The 15,366-nt window shown below is 38.8% G+C and overlaps 1 protein-coding gene across 8 annotated transcripts in view; it reads right to left on the bottom strand.

The window, feature by feature from the left end:
* TNS3 (tensin 3) overlaps window positions 1-15,366 on the bottom strand; it is a 247,992-nt gene that overhangs the window by 71,884 nt on the left and 160,742 nt on the right. For all 8 annotated transcript variants that reach the window (XM_082754611.1, XM_082754606.1, XM_082754607.1 and 5 more), the window contains one exon: window positions 2,808-4,067. In XM_082754611.1, the coding sequence (XP_082610737.1) occupies window positions 2,808-4,067 (1,260 nt within the window). The remainder of the gene's footprint in view (window positions 1-2,807; window positions 4,068-15,366) is intronic.

The following is a 15,366-nucleotide window of genomic DNA, read 5'->3' as shown; positions in this document are numbered from 1 at the left end:
ATATCCTGGATTCCACACATTTCAGGCTTTCTGCAACGCTTAAACTGTAGATGCAGTTCATTCATCTGTTTTTTGGCCCTAAAAATGCATGGGTAACCCTTTACTTGCCAACTTGCTCCTGAAGTCTCTAATGTCAATGAAAGGCCTTGTTATGAGCTTCAACAGAATCTGATTTCAGGAGAGTTAAAGTGTGAATGAAGTACTTCCTCCAAGCAAAAAATTAAGAAATGACTTAAAGATCCAAATAATAGTTTATTCTGGTTTTGCTAGACAAGGTATACCTAATATGCTGAAATAAAAAATCACACAGAGATACTCAAGACAGTTATAAAACTGAGCTGAGGTTGGATATGGCTGCACAGTTTTCGTGTTTGAGTTCAAGAACTGCACAACTGTTAGAATAATGTCAGGCTGAGACATCACATTTGCAGACAAACTTACCAACTAAAAGTATTTTGTTTTGTTGGGTTTTTTTTGCTAACACAGAGTGCACTAAATTCCTTTCATGCTTGCAGAAAAGCTGCTTTCCAGCCTTCCATAAGGTGACCAAATTAAAGCATACTGGCATACTGGACCCATTTAAAATTTGCCAGTTATATTTCTATTAGATCTCACTAGTAGGAGCACTGAATGCTGACCTGAAATATTTGGCCTAATTATCTACTATCAAAAAAAAAAAAAAAAAAAAAAAAAGTAACAACAACAGCAAAAGCAGTGTCACCAAGTAATTTCATCTAGCTTTTTGAAATGGTGTATCAGAATTTCAACATCTTTTCTAACAAATTATAAAGGAAGACTTAAATAGTTATTGGCACTAAGCTACACAAAATTGAGGAGAAATTCTTAGGAAACCTAATGCATTTAGTAATTAGCCTTATATACCTTGAAGCCTGAGATCCTTATAAACTCTTAATCTTCGCTCTATTTGCCTTATAAGAAGAAAAATATATGATATAATTTCTTTTAAACACAATAATGTGGCCAAGAGAGATGTTAGCATTTCTAGAAATTAAAGCTGGTACTTCCAGCTTTGTGCTACGTTACATGTATTTTGTTAGCCCTGGAGGCCAAGAAAGAACTTTCTTACACTTCCAGGCTGCTGTAGCCTTATGCAGCAAATAAATCTGATATATCTGAACACTTTTCAGTGGTTGACCTGCTCAGAGTTTGGTAGAGTTCAGAACAAAATACTGGATGGAACACTGCTTGCAAGTTCTTAATTAAATGAAAGTGCATTGGGAATCTTATCAATGTACATTAATACCTGAACTGAGGGAGCAATAGGACAGAGCCTGGCCTGTTTCAGTGGTGACAGGACAAGAGGCAGTGGGCACAAACTGAAACACAATGAGATTCCAACTGAATATCAGGATTTTATTTTTTTTTTTTTTAATATTTTTTTTTAACCATGAAGGTGACCAAGCTTGTCCAAAGAGATTGTGGAATTTCCCATCTTGGAGATATTCAAAAGGTGTCTGGACATGGTCCTGGGCAGCCTGCTCTATGTGGCCCTTTTTTAAGCACAAAATTTGGTATACTACTGTATAATAAACAGAATATTTCTTCTGCTGGAAAAATCTTGTTTTCAATACTTGTGTATCAGCTAAGCATTTGGAAAGATTCAATACAACTACAAACTGATTAATTTAATCCCGTAAGAGTCACAAAACATATACTGCATATTAAAAACAAACAGTGAAGCAGCTTACATATTTACTATGGATTTCTGGACTTCTTTAGTCCTCAGTTACCCTTCTAAATACAAAGTTGTGATTTCACCTCCTTTACGAGAAATCACTGTTCTTGTTCCTTGTGAGGCTTGCACACTAACAGAAACCACGTGCTGCACTTAGGCATGGTCACCATCAAATAGTTTGACATAACCAATTGGGCTTGAGCTGAAGCAGCTCATTTGTGTTCACAAGGCCACAGAGATGTTCTGGCATGCTGGCTGATCTTACAATCAAATCCCAGAGAAACAAGCAAATTTTTTATTATACCAAAACTGGAGGTAGGAAGAGGGAGAAGAGGAAAGTAAGGGAAGTGGATATGTTCTGCTAGAGGAATTAGAACACACAGAACTTCAGACCATGAAAGCAAGACCAGAAAAAGCTGGTCACAAGTTTCAGCTACAGCATTAATGAAAGGTTTCAGTTGTCTTATACAGAGATAGCAGATGGTAAGCAAGCACTGCAACTTCTGTACTTCTCAACAGAACAACACTTCAGAAATAATATGTTTTAAAATACCTCACTGGCAAAGATCACTATATTCATGAAAGTATTGTGCAGAAATTTAATACAAAAGCATTACGCTAAATTTGAAGAGCAAATTAACTTTTTCTCCTACCTTAAGTGGAAATCATAAATAATCATAAAAAATATATAAAAACATCAAAAAATATGAAACATTCCACTACAGATACCTTTTAAAAATGTCTCATGTAGTAATGTAGAATTCACACAGGAATTCTGCTCCCCTATCATCTTAACTTACAGCAGCAAAAAATGACAACTGATGATCTGCAGGTTAGAATTTGCTGAACAGTACTTTTCTCGTGTAAAAAGCAAGTATCCAAAGGCATTTAATAATCTTCAAAACCACATTTTTTAAAATCAGCGTGATTCCATAATGGACTGTTATATATCAGGATATCAGGAAGAACTCCTTGATAATCATCCTGAAAGTTTAATTCTTGATCTGAGGTCCTACAGCACCATATCAAGAGTAGATGTGCTGGGAAAAACACTTCAAAAACTATTCAAAAGCATTCAAACAGTATTGCCATACAATATTCAACAGCTTACCATGCTGGGAGGGATTCCTGTTTATGACCTCTAATTTCTCATGGAAGCCAGGGCTCCTGCCAAGCTCTTCCACACCCACATTAAGGCTGGTGAAACCATTTACTTGATCTGTGTCCCTGGTGACAGTGTTAATGCGGGTTGGGATAGGTTCAAACGTAGGGTCTAATTCCAAGATCAGCCTGTTCAGTTGTTCAATAGACTGATCAATATCCAAAGTTGGAGAAGCTGGCAAGTCCCCTGCATTCATTCTGAGATCCAGGCTATTTGCATCCCTCTGTGACACCGGCCCCAGCTTAAAACTCTCATTGCTAGCATGTTCTGCAGCTCCAGAAACACCTGGTATACTTCCTAGCCCCCTCTGCACAGCATCTCTACTACTGGGGCCGTGTGTTGGTGTGCCTGGAACTCGGGACTGGCTCTGGACATTGCCTGAATTCTCCACCGTGTTATGAATGCCAATCCGCATTTCATTCTCTGGGACAAAACCATACTGGTGAGCAGTGACCATCTGCTGCTGGCGAACCCAGGTCTGAGTAGAGTAGTTACTTGGGCCATAGGCTTGAGGCTGGGGTGAAACTGAAGGATTCCTTTGCAGTTGCTGAGTTGACTTCGGCTCAGTGCTTCCAAATGATCTCTCATAGAGGGGATCCACACCAATTCCCAGGTCTGGGGCAATAACACCGTGATGGTCCTCCCCAGTGTTACTTCCAAAGCCATCTGAGAGAAGGGAGTTCTGACTGCTCTTGTGGCAACTCAGATTCCCTAGGTGGGTAGATTGCTGCCCCTCTGATGAAGACAAAGTCCCAATGCTGTCCACACTGTGAAGATCATGATTAGGCATTTCGTCATCCAAAATATCAGTCTCCCTGTCCTTCAGTTTGGTGTTTCCATTCACATGAACCTGAGCTGGCACTATGTGGCGAGTCCCATTGTACTTGCTTCCAGCATCAGTCATATCTTTGGTGTTGCTGACAGAATCCTCCAAACCAAAGCCACTAAGTAGCTGGTCCAGTTCTGCCTTCTCTTGTGGGCTCAGCCCCCGTTTGACGCCTGGCACAAGGCGCTCCTCGGTTTTGTCTGTCCTGATGGAAGCTGTTGAGTGTCCCGAATCGCTGCTGACAGACAGAGTATGGTCACTGTGATCGGGACTGCTTGTCACAGGAACACCCTGAGCAACACCAGGGATGCTGCTGTCTGAAGAACTCTTCTTTCTTACTTTTGCATACAGACTGCCATCAATAGGACCTTGGGTATGCAGCACTGTGGAGAGATAAGAAAGGAAGAGAGAGAAAAAGACAAGGCATTATATAAGAGCATGTAAGGTACATTATGCCATACCACACTCAGAAGTACTGCTAATACTAATGGTATTGTTTCTGCAAACCTCAATTGGCTCTACAAATTCTGTATCAACAAATAGCATTGTCTTCCTTCATTTTTCCATTTACATTTCAGTTTATAACAAAATTCTTGATGTAAATATAACAAGCCATTCATCCATATTCTGGATGGTGAAATGCTTAATTGTGATCTTACCAGGCCATGATGAAATGATGTTCTCTCACACTGTTTTATGTCTCTACAAAATCTTCAAACTAATTTGAAGAACTGCCAGAACTTTGAGAGGCAGCTACCATGCACTCCATTCAGAGCAAGAATCATGCAATCACTGGTTCATTCATTTACATTTCATAGTCTAAATACACTATGAAAAATCATTTACTATTTTTTTTGGTGGTACAAGGGAACAACAGGATTTCAGTCAGAGCTGCAGTCCTTAGAATATACATAAGACCTCTTCAGAGAGGCATGCGTAAGCCTGTATCGGTTAAGACTATAAAATCTATATACATGTGGAGGTTGTGGTATGCACTTCATGTTTCCATTTTTAATTAGTGAGGCCATATTCCCTCAAGAATCAGAATGTAACTCCTTTCTCAACGATGAGGAGAAGAACCTAACATTATATCTGATCTCTGAGGTACCTGCTCCTCTAAAGTTTATGAATAGCAGCTCATAATAAAAAGAGGCTAGAACTTCTTTTTCTGTTTAGAACATCTTAGAAAAATATAGCAATTTTATAGGAAAATGCATCTACTTGGTTTACTAAGGATAGTTGTTGGGAACAGACAAATTCCTGCTTCCAATTACTTACACACAATTAGCACAGTTCAGTGACTTGGTTATGCACAGAACTGTGTGAGCCAGGTCTCACCTTCTTACAGGGCTAATGAAATCAACTGGAAGGCTTTGCTGAAGTAACCACTGGAATGGCTTTTGATCCTAGGACTGACATCCATGATCCCCCCTGCCCTGCTTCTTGCTGTCTACAGCAACTTGTCCCATATTCTTGAATCTTTCAAGCTGCAGCCACCATTCCTCATTCAAGTGTAATACATCTTAATAATTTTTCAATAAGCCACAAAAAAAGAATGCAAAACATACAGCAAGAAAGTCAAGAGCACCACAAATTAGAGATTAGACTTTCAGCCTCTGGACTGACAGCCTAGGTACAGACAGTCTGGACTGTCTGCGTGCTTTATCACATATGGAATATTTTAGACATTATACTTTACCACTAACAGGATTAGCAAACATATACTTTATAATAACATATATGAAATACATACAAAATGGGTAATTAAAATTGTTGAGAAAACTTTTTTTTGTCTGCCAGAAAACAATCATAAACTTGACAAAAAAAAAAATAAACAAACATAATCCACAATGAGAACAATCTCTTCCATGTTATTTCAGTACTACCAACACTGGCAATAGATAAAACCACAGTACAATGAATAGCGATTTCCCTCTGGAGCATTTTAAAAGCTCAAGAGTTTATTTGAATCCACCTTTTTATCTAAACCATTTTTTCTCACCTCTGACTGCCAGGGTTATTTAAAATGCCATCTTGACATCATAGACCAATGAAATTAAATTAAGTCCTAGGAGGCACATTCTTACAATGTATGGAGTAATACTTTATCAGATTTGCTTTTCCATCGTCCACACACATCACAAAGCTTAATTCAACTTCAGGTAGAGTATGGCTACTGGGCTTTTCCTCAATGATGAAAATGAACAGAATTCTATTTCTTACAAAAACCTGTAAGAGTAAATATTTCTAGCCAAGACAGCAAAATGAGTGGTTCTACTTCCAAAGGTTTTTTTAATGCTCATTTACAAAAGCATTTATATTAAGCAGAATTTTCTGAAGAACTTTTTCCTATTCATAGTTTAAGAATTGTTTGATAAAAAGAAAAACAGACCATTACAACTTAGGAACAGATAGGATTTTGTCAAAGGTAACCAACAGCTTAGTCTCCATCTGTGGCAGTTTCAGAATCAAAAGATTCACAGAGAAACCAATGTATCAACTCTAACACACATTTTCAAAATACACTTAAAATCGCACCACAGTGTTTTCGACTTTTTCTACAGGCAGAGTCTTCAATCAGTTTAAATGCTTATACATTGGAAGTTATAAGATAGGCTTAATAGATTTTAGCCAATAATTAAAGGACAGTTTTTTACTTTTTAGGGACTAGGTACTATGACTTGCCTATTGTTGACTTTTAAATTAGCACATCCAAAAGACCAAAAATATTCCTTTACAGAACAAGTCATCTGGCTAAGGGAAAAAGAAAGCAATTCCCCTTGCAATAGAATTTGTCTACAGGTGAAAGTAGAAGTTTCCTAAATTTATGATATAATGTGTAAATTCCACAGTGAAAAGAGCTGCTATGCATTAGGTCAAATATCAGTGTACAGGTATTTTTAAACAGTATTTATGAAAAAAAATACTGTAGCTAAGGAAAAGACAGACAATTGACAATTTCTCAGACACTTCCATGCTGTGATTTCTCGTAAGTTCTCACTGCTGCTAGGACAACGAAGCACTCATGGAGCTTCAGCACAAAAGGACAGAAAAACTTTCATATGGCATTATTTAATACAGTTACCACAGTAAATTGAAAAAAAAATAAATAAGCAAGCAAAGTGGTAAGAGTAACTATTAGGTGGCATTTTCTTCTCTGTGTGGTTAGTTTTGAGTTTGAAAAAACAGAAAAGATAACACATAACACTGCTTTGATTTGAATACTTGAATATCGTGACACAAAACAGACTTGAAGATGTTACAGGTTTGAACTAGAACATGGTAACATAAATATAGCACTAGTACTCTTTCAAGAAATCTTGACTTTTTGATTATCCAAAGCTAGGCTATAAATCCTTCACACATGCTAGCCAGCCATAAATACCTCACTCCAGATGAAACATTTGAGCACACACATTTAGTTCCCCATACAAAAATGTTACATACAAAATCGTTCAACTTTTCAAGTACAATCAGAGAACCTAGGAAAGTGACAAAAAACCCTTCTGCATTTGCCTTCACTTGCCCTCCAAGTATCATTACACAGCGCCACAGCACAACAAAAGTCCAGATGAGAAAAGTGCCAGACTGCCAATGGACTGTTGATCTGAAGGTCAAGCACATCACATAAATATACTATATAATGAAGTATATATTTTAGATAGTGTGTATGTTCTTTTTTCACAGCCTTTCATAAAAAAAAAAAAGAGGTTGAAAAAGTTGGGGTTATTTAGCCCAGAAAAGAGAAGACTCCAGGAAGACCTTATAACATCTTTTCAATATTTAAAGGGGGCATATGGGAAACATGGGAAGGGACTCTTTATCAGGGAGTATAGTGACAGGACAATGGGTAAAGAGTTTTAAAACAAAAAAGGGTAGGTTTAGATTTGATATAGGAAAGAAATTATTCACAGTGAGGGTGGTGAGGCACTGGAACAGGTTGCCCAGAGAAGCTGTGGATGCCCCATTGCTGGAATAGTTCAAGGCCAGGCTGGATGGGGCTTTGGGCAACCTAATCTAGTGGAAGTTGTCCCTGCCCGTGGCAATGGGGTTGCAACTGGATGATCTTTAAGTCTCTTCCAACCCAAAACACTCTGTGATTCTATGATATTTGTTCATAATACCAGGACAAACTATTCAAATACTATAACCTTCAAAATACAAGGTATTTACTAACACCTTAATTTTATAGCTCATCTTTTGCTCGATCATAATTTTGGAATACCTCTGCACTAGGACTTTCCAACTTTGCTTTACCCTGGCTTTTGTCCATGTTTTTCCCCACAAAGTGATATCCAACTTATTTGCAAATGTGAAGCTTCATATATAGTGAATATTTTTGGACCAAAGAAAATTAGAAAATATACTCGCAAAGCATAAATTTATTCTCTTCACCTTGATAAATAATGGCACTGCAGAGGCCTTATGTATTCAGTACCTCTTCTCAATGCACAGCTCAGTCCCTACTCTCATTTTTCCAAAGGAAGTACCACTCTGTAAAACATGAGAGTAATGTAGCTGTCAAAAAACCATGGGAAGTTCACAAGGGTGGAGACCTAAGTAATTCTGGAATTTAGTTAAACAAATTGAAGGGGCCCACTTTCTTTCAGTCTGACTTCTCTTCCCAGGAGGTGCTCCAATACACTGAATTGCCCAGGCTGAAGTCTGGCAAAATCCACACACTGAATCTGAAACACACAGACACACCAGTATCAGGAGCCCCCTCATAAATAGCCTCAAAGCGAAGGCTATGTGAGTATTTTCATTCCCATACCTTATACACAAAGAGCAACTTACATAAAAATTAGAAGCTGAAATACCAACACATACCCAATTCAGTGGCTTACATCCAAGTCCATGTTTCCTGGCAATGCCCTTCTTGAAATCCAAATACCTGAAGGCAGACTTGTGAGTAAAAAGACATTTCAGTCTTCCAGCCCAGCTTGTCCCCCCAGCTATCCCCTGTCTATTCACCACTTGTGAACACACAGACAAATGCAAGCCACCTATGTAAACACATATACCACAAATTCAACAAGAGCCATTATGACCCAGTCCACTTGAACATAAAGAAGGTTGTAAATATACAAACCTTTGCACACTGTTTCATTGTTCATGTTGCAGCAGGAAATATTACAGGAGATTTGGATGTTTTTTTTCAACCTCACAAATAAATATTTCTCTCTTCAGGCAAATATGGACAAGTCCAGAGTTGCATTCCTCCCAAGTTAAATCCTTTTCTGTGCATTTGTCTTTTCCTTTCTCCCTCCCTAACAAACACAGGCCCTCATGCCTTGCAAACTCTCCCCATACAGTTCCTATAAAATTAATACAGAAATACATGTGGTCTGTATTTCCAGCTCCTGAACCACAACAACACTTCTTACCTCTTTACTAGGCACATTCATGAACTTTCTGCAATAACCAATCAACAGCTCATTTAAATCAACTAAAACTCTCTAAGCAACTGTATACTGAGGAAATACAAGAGTTAAGGCAAACACTCCAGCTTAAAAAGGCAAGAAATGTCTCAACTCCTGCTGTTTGAGCTGCAGATGCTGTTCCTGCTCGTGGAGGTAAATAAATGGTCGTGCTAAAGAAGCATGAGACTTCTATTAGGAGAAAAAGCAAATGAAAATGTAAACACAAGGGAGGAGCGGGAGGGGACAATCAGGTTCAGTGAAATCTGAACTCCCAGAGGCAAAGAGGAATACAAATGCCTTGACTGAAAAGGTAATTCAGTATACAAGCTATTTCCTTACACTGGTCCTTTTCTCAGTCTATTTGAATATCTAGTGAAGCCAAGCAGGTTTCAATTTTCAAATCATTTAGCCACACACTCATGATTGCCTTGCGATTGCCTTTTTCCTGGAGCATGCAACTTTTAGAAAATACTGTTCTTCTGTATTGAACAATCAGGTCAGCCACTCGCATCACTGAAGTCTTCAAAAATTGTGCGTTATTGGAGTTCTCAGGCAAGAAAAACTTTCTGGAAGTCCTGTGGTGATTGCGCTTATTTTTATGTAGCAGCTGCTGCTCTCAAGCTCCCACACGCTGGCAGGCATTGACTCCTTCTCTGTCTCTGGAATGAATCAGCTCAAACTAGGGGGAGCAAGCCTGTTAGTTACTCCTTTAATAACAGCTGTATCTCACCACATGGCAGCCCACAAACTTCTGCTCTAAATATTCAAAATGTGTGCCTGCATCACCAAAAGACAGCCATGCCCCTAGACAACATTCAATTTTTGTTTAAGGGACTTTCAATTCTTTAATGACTTCTCATTTGAACAAAGGATAAAAGTAGCTCTCATATTCACAAAATACATCTACCTATTCATTGATTATGAAAGAGTCAGAAGTTAAGTTCAAACCCAATTCCAAAAAGTACACGCTTTCCTGTTCATGTGTTGCTGTTCTTACAAATCTGTAAATGGCTGCACATTAAATTAGTCAGGAGTCTGATAAAAGACACAAACCATACACACAGGCTATGCAGACAGCACTCTTTGAAAACCAGAGAACTGACTGTCTGTTCCTGGATTACTAGTAGGACAATACAGAATCTTTGAAAACTTCCGAAATTTACCTCAAAAATGTGAAAAGAAACAAAAAAAAAGGCATATTCAAAACTCAATATAAATGGATTAGTCTCATATAAGATGCAACTTTTGTTTTGGTCTCACTACATTTTGTTTCACTGTGAGAAAAGAAAAAACAAAAATACGATGGCATTCCTTAGTTCAATTGCAGGCCTCTTCTGCTCTTTTGTAAGGCTACAGTTCGTGTGCTGGTGATCTTAAACCCTTAGCAGTCAGCAGGCTCGAACACAGAGCTGCAACACTAGTTAGAGTAGCAGAAGAAACCTGGATCAGGTAACATCAGCTCTCAACAAATTAACCTCTCTTATGGAGAGTTTACTTGCAAATGATTAATTCAGACAGACCTGTAATGCTGCTGTAATTTTATTGTCTTAGATGGACAGCTTTAGTGGTACTCCACAAAATCACAGCAAGAATGCTTTGGGAATTCAGGCAAGCTCTGAACAGCTAAATGTCTGTAATTGGAATTGTGTGGCATTATTTTTGTAATGGAGAGGTTGCAGGGGTGATTTCTCTTATAAGGGACCGGGAGCTGCCCCAAGTCTGATTATAACTAGTTCCCGCAAGTTCCAAAAGGAACATGCCAAAGGACAAAGCTGAGCCAATGAGCAACACTGATTACACCTCTATGATAACATATTTAAGCAAGACTAAAACAAAAACAAATATAAAAAACGCTGCAGCTGGAAGAGAGGAATGAAAATCAGGTTAGAAACAACTCTGCAAGCACCAGGGGCAGAGAAGAAGGAACGAGAGGAGGTGTTCCAGACACTGGAGCAGAGATTCCCCTACAGACTGTAGAGAAGACTAAGGTGGCACGTGTTTTTCCCCTGCAGCACGTGGAGAACCACAGTAAAGCAGATATCCACACTGCAGCCCATGGAGGACCCCATACCAGAGCATTTGTTTATATCCTGAAGGAAGGTGTAGCCCCTACTCACACAGAAGTAGGCTCCTGGCAGGAGCATGCAAGGGAGCACACACTGGAGCAGGTTTTCTGCCAGGAACCGTGGCCCATGGGCGACCCACATGGGTGAATTCTGTTCCTGAAGAACTACATCCTGTGGAAAGTATCCATACTAGAACAGTTCTTGAAGAGCTATAGACCATGGGAAGGACACACATTGGAATAGTTCGTGGAGGACTGTATCCCATGTGAGGGAGACCCCATGCTAAAGCAGGGGATGAGTGTGAGACAGAAGGAGTACCAAAGACAAAGCGTTATGGGCAGGTTGTAATCGCCATTCCCCATCTCCCTATACCAGTCAGGGGAAGGAGGAAGTAGAAGAAGGGACTGAAGTTGAGCCTAGGAAGAAAATGTATGTGTGAGTGGGTGGGTGTTCTCACTGTTCTGCTCTATTGTTAATTGGCAATAAATTAAATTAATCTTTCCCAAGCCGAGTCTGTTTTGCCCATTACAGTAATTTATAAGTGATTCTCCTGTCTTTATCTCAACCTATGGGCTTTTTTCATAATTTTTTCTCCCCATCCAGCTGAGGATGAGTTAGAGAGCACCCTGGTGGGCACATTGCAACTAGCTGAAGTTAACCCACCATGACATTGCCATGGACATCATAAGAAAGATGGTCTTAAACCACATCACTCAACTTTTTTTTTTTTTTTTTTTTCCTGATGATTTGTCTGTATCAGTTCCAGGCTTCCTGGGCCTCGTGACTCTGCAGTACTGAGCATTTCCGTTTCTGTACACAGAATGTACACATCTGAGGACATTCAGATTACTCGGTGTGCCAGTCAGGCCCATTTCAGGTACAGGACATTTAAATTCTGCAAGTTCTATGTTTTCCAATATAGAGCTCTTTAAAACTTTTATGCTGACTATCAGAGTACAGATGATGCCTGATCTGGCACTCAGATCAGCAGAGAAGGGTCATGCAAATGAACTGATCACAATGAACTAATAAAAAGTTCATGGGGGGGGGGGGAAACAAACAAACATGGATCAACATTTTCAATCTGTATCAGGTTAGGCCTTCACACTGTCTAACTGTGGTGCTTTCTTGAATTTGGAAAGCTAAAATCACATTTAGTGCAACTCTCAAGCCGTGATCTAAGAAGCAGGCCTGAGTCAGTAAATCTTACAAGGCTGCAGGATGAATTCTTGGTTCATAAACTTCCATCTGGAAATCATGTAATCCATTTTTAGAAAGTTTTGAAGACAATTGTATTTTGAAGATAACACAATGGACTGGAGAAAAAAAAAAAAGAAAAAATTATGAAGTCATTTTCTACCACTGTTTTTTCCTTCCCCTGACTATCCAAGACATCCAAGCAAATGTTGACATTCATATGAGTATTCAATTTTAAATAACTATTTTTCCAACATGAAGTAGCAGTAAGTCAGTCATCAGGAAGCTGCTTGGTTTGCTATGTTTGCCTGTCTTTAACAGAAAAATAAAAAAGGATGAAGAAAATCAGAAAGAGGCATGTACCACAAAAATCGCGACACTTGGAAAGGAAAACAGCCAAGAGAGTTGGTGGTAGGAAAATGCTAACAAGCAGGACCATCGGGCTCACATGAGGTCCTTAAAGCTTAAATCTTTTGAGAAAAAAAGGAGGGGGCATCCAACACTTTACAGAATTCTTATCATTAGCAAATGCTAGTGTACATTTCCCAGCCACTCATAAGGGTCACATTTGGACTTCAATGATTTTACTAGTACTCTGGAGTTAGAAAAAATTGCTTCACAAAGCACAGTTCTAGACCAGAACACACACATATAAAGCACAATGCACAAGGGAGTTCAGTGTACATATGCCTGGCTGCAGGCAGAGAGAGGGAACTTAATTGCTTCTCTTTCTGATCTTAGGACAGTCACAGAATAAGCAAGCATGAAATCGTAATTTGTACTAAAGTATTTTCAGTTCATTTATTTGATTCATTCTTTCATTCTCTGCTGCTGCCATACTAACTCTACTGCCAGGCAAGTAAGTTGTTATGAGAAAAAAGATAACTGATACCTAAACCATAACGAGAGTTATTTTTCCTTGCCTAGTGAAGCTAACAGGTAGGATGTCTCATTGTCTTCACAAGAGAGAGGCAGAGCTGTTCAGGAAGCAGCTGCAGGGAGGGAACACACAACTGTGGCAGAGATTTGCCTTTCAGGACTCTTTATTTAACCTTTTAAGCAGACTGTAAGGTCGGGTTGAGAAGAGCTTCTTCCTGAGGTATATGTGCATGGAAGAAGATAATTATTTGGGCATTAATGTTTAAATTAATGATATTAATAACAATAGACTGCAGTTGACGTGACTAAGAAATACGCAGATGTGAGAAGGTAAGTGCAAGTCTGCTCAAGAACCCAAGTAAGCTGGGTGAGAAACGCATGAAAAAGCAGTGTTATGTGGCCCTGAGATAACAGCTGTTGGAAGTTATGTAACGAGAGAACATTACCCATAGTCACATGTGTTATCTTCCTCCTAGTTTCTGATTATCTGAATCCTTCTGTGCTGAAGAGAGGTCCTTTGCACAGTTTTATAAAAACAGAACTGCAAAAGATAGCTGAATGTACCAGAAATGCCCATTAAACCACTTGAATTTTACCCTCTGCTCTTTGGGTCTGAAAGTCTAATTACTGCCTTGACAAGTGGCTAGTAAATAACATGCTTGGTATAAGAGCACTGCCTACCATCAAGATATGATAAAAATTAATTGGAGGACATAACAAAAGCATTTTTAAAAGCAAATAATTGGCTCTGCAGTAGCTTTGAAATTACTTGACGTGGGCAACCTCTGCTTCAAATAAAGCCATGGAATTTTAAAGATAGTGATATCGGGGTGAGGGGGAGAAACCTTCACAGAAGGAAAAGCAGAAAAGTTACTGGAGTGCATAAAAATAGGATTTGAAAAAATAAAATGAGGACAAAGGAGTTCATAGGAAAGAGGAATGAAAGTACAGGCAGTAAGAGGCAGGAGGCTAATGGAGAAAAACAGAGGCCTGGGGAACCCTTCTTCTAATCTGTTCTTGTTTTCAGACATAAAAACTTTCAAATTTTTTATTTATTTATTTATTTTTAATCTTAGCTATAGCAAGCCTTCTCTGATAGTTAGCATCGTTTGGGGCTTTTTGTTTTCATTTGAGACAAATTTAACTTAAGCAGAACATACAGATTGTATCTAACAAAATCAGTGTAGGTAAAATGCACCTAATTCCTCATTTCAGACACTGACCTATTGATATGCTTACCATCTGGGTAAAACCAAAAATATTTTTAGTGCACACAGAGCTTGACAGGCCAAGTGAAGCTGGAGCTCAGCTTAGCACTTAAGTAAATATGCAAGACTTTCAAAAAGGTGTTCAGGATGCCTCAAGACATACTCTTAAAGAAAATAAGTCACTTTGAATCAATAAGCCCTTTGAAAGTCCAGCCCTTGACTGCATTTATCTATCATCTGCTAATTGACCTATCTAAAGTGCTATGACTTTTTGTTGTTGTTGTTGTTGTCATTCAATAATTATATAATAACAAACAAACAATCAAGAAAAACATAAACATGGACGTAAGAGATTACAGACTGGAATGAACTTAGTTAATCAAGCACAATCTTAAAAACACCTGCATGAACTTGACTCATTCCTTAACATACAGAGGCAAAGAGTATTTAATCCATGTATTTCTGTACTGGTTTAATCAATGCTCTAATAAAGGAGGATCAAAGGGAGAATTACAGTGTACCTATTACGGCACAAGTGGAAATGAAAACTTGCAATCCTGTGTTTATATTCAGTATTACTGGCATACAAAACAAACCACTTTATATTAATTTATCTCCAACTTATTGTTGGTGTTTGCACTGGGTTTACATAGCAAGGTTTTGGTAGCCAGGGGCTGCAGGGGTAGCCTCTGTGAAAAGAATCCAGAAGCTGCCCCATGTTAAATAAAGGCCAGTTTCAACCAGCTCCAAAGGGACCTGCCCAGAGCTGAGCCAAGTAAGTGATGCTGTTTGTGCCTCTGTGAAAGTGTATTTAACAAAAGGGGAAAAAAAAATAAAAATTAAAAACTGCTGCAAAACAGCAGCTGGGAGAGTGAGGAGGGAGAAACAGCCTTGTAGACCCCAAGGTCA

Source organism: Aythya marila (genome assembly GCF_965140915.1).
Source record: "Aythya marila genome assembly, chromosome: 2".
Taxonomy (NCBI): domain Eukaryota; kingdom Metazoa; phylum Chordata; class Aves; order Anseriformes; family Anatidae; genus Aythya; species Aythya marila.
The sequence above is the reverse complement of the archived record's forward strand: the minus strand, read 5'-3'. Positions and strand labels throughout refer to the sequence as shown.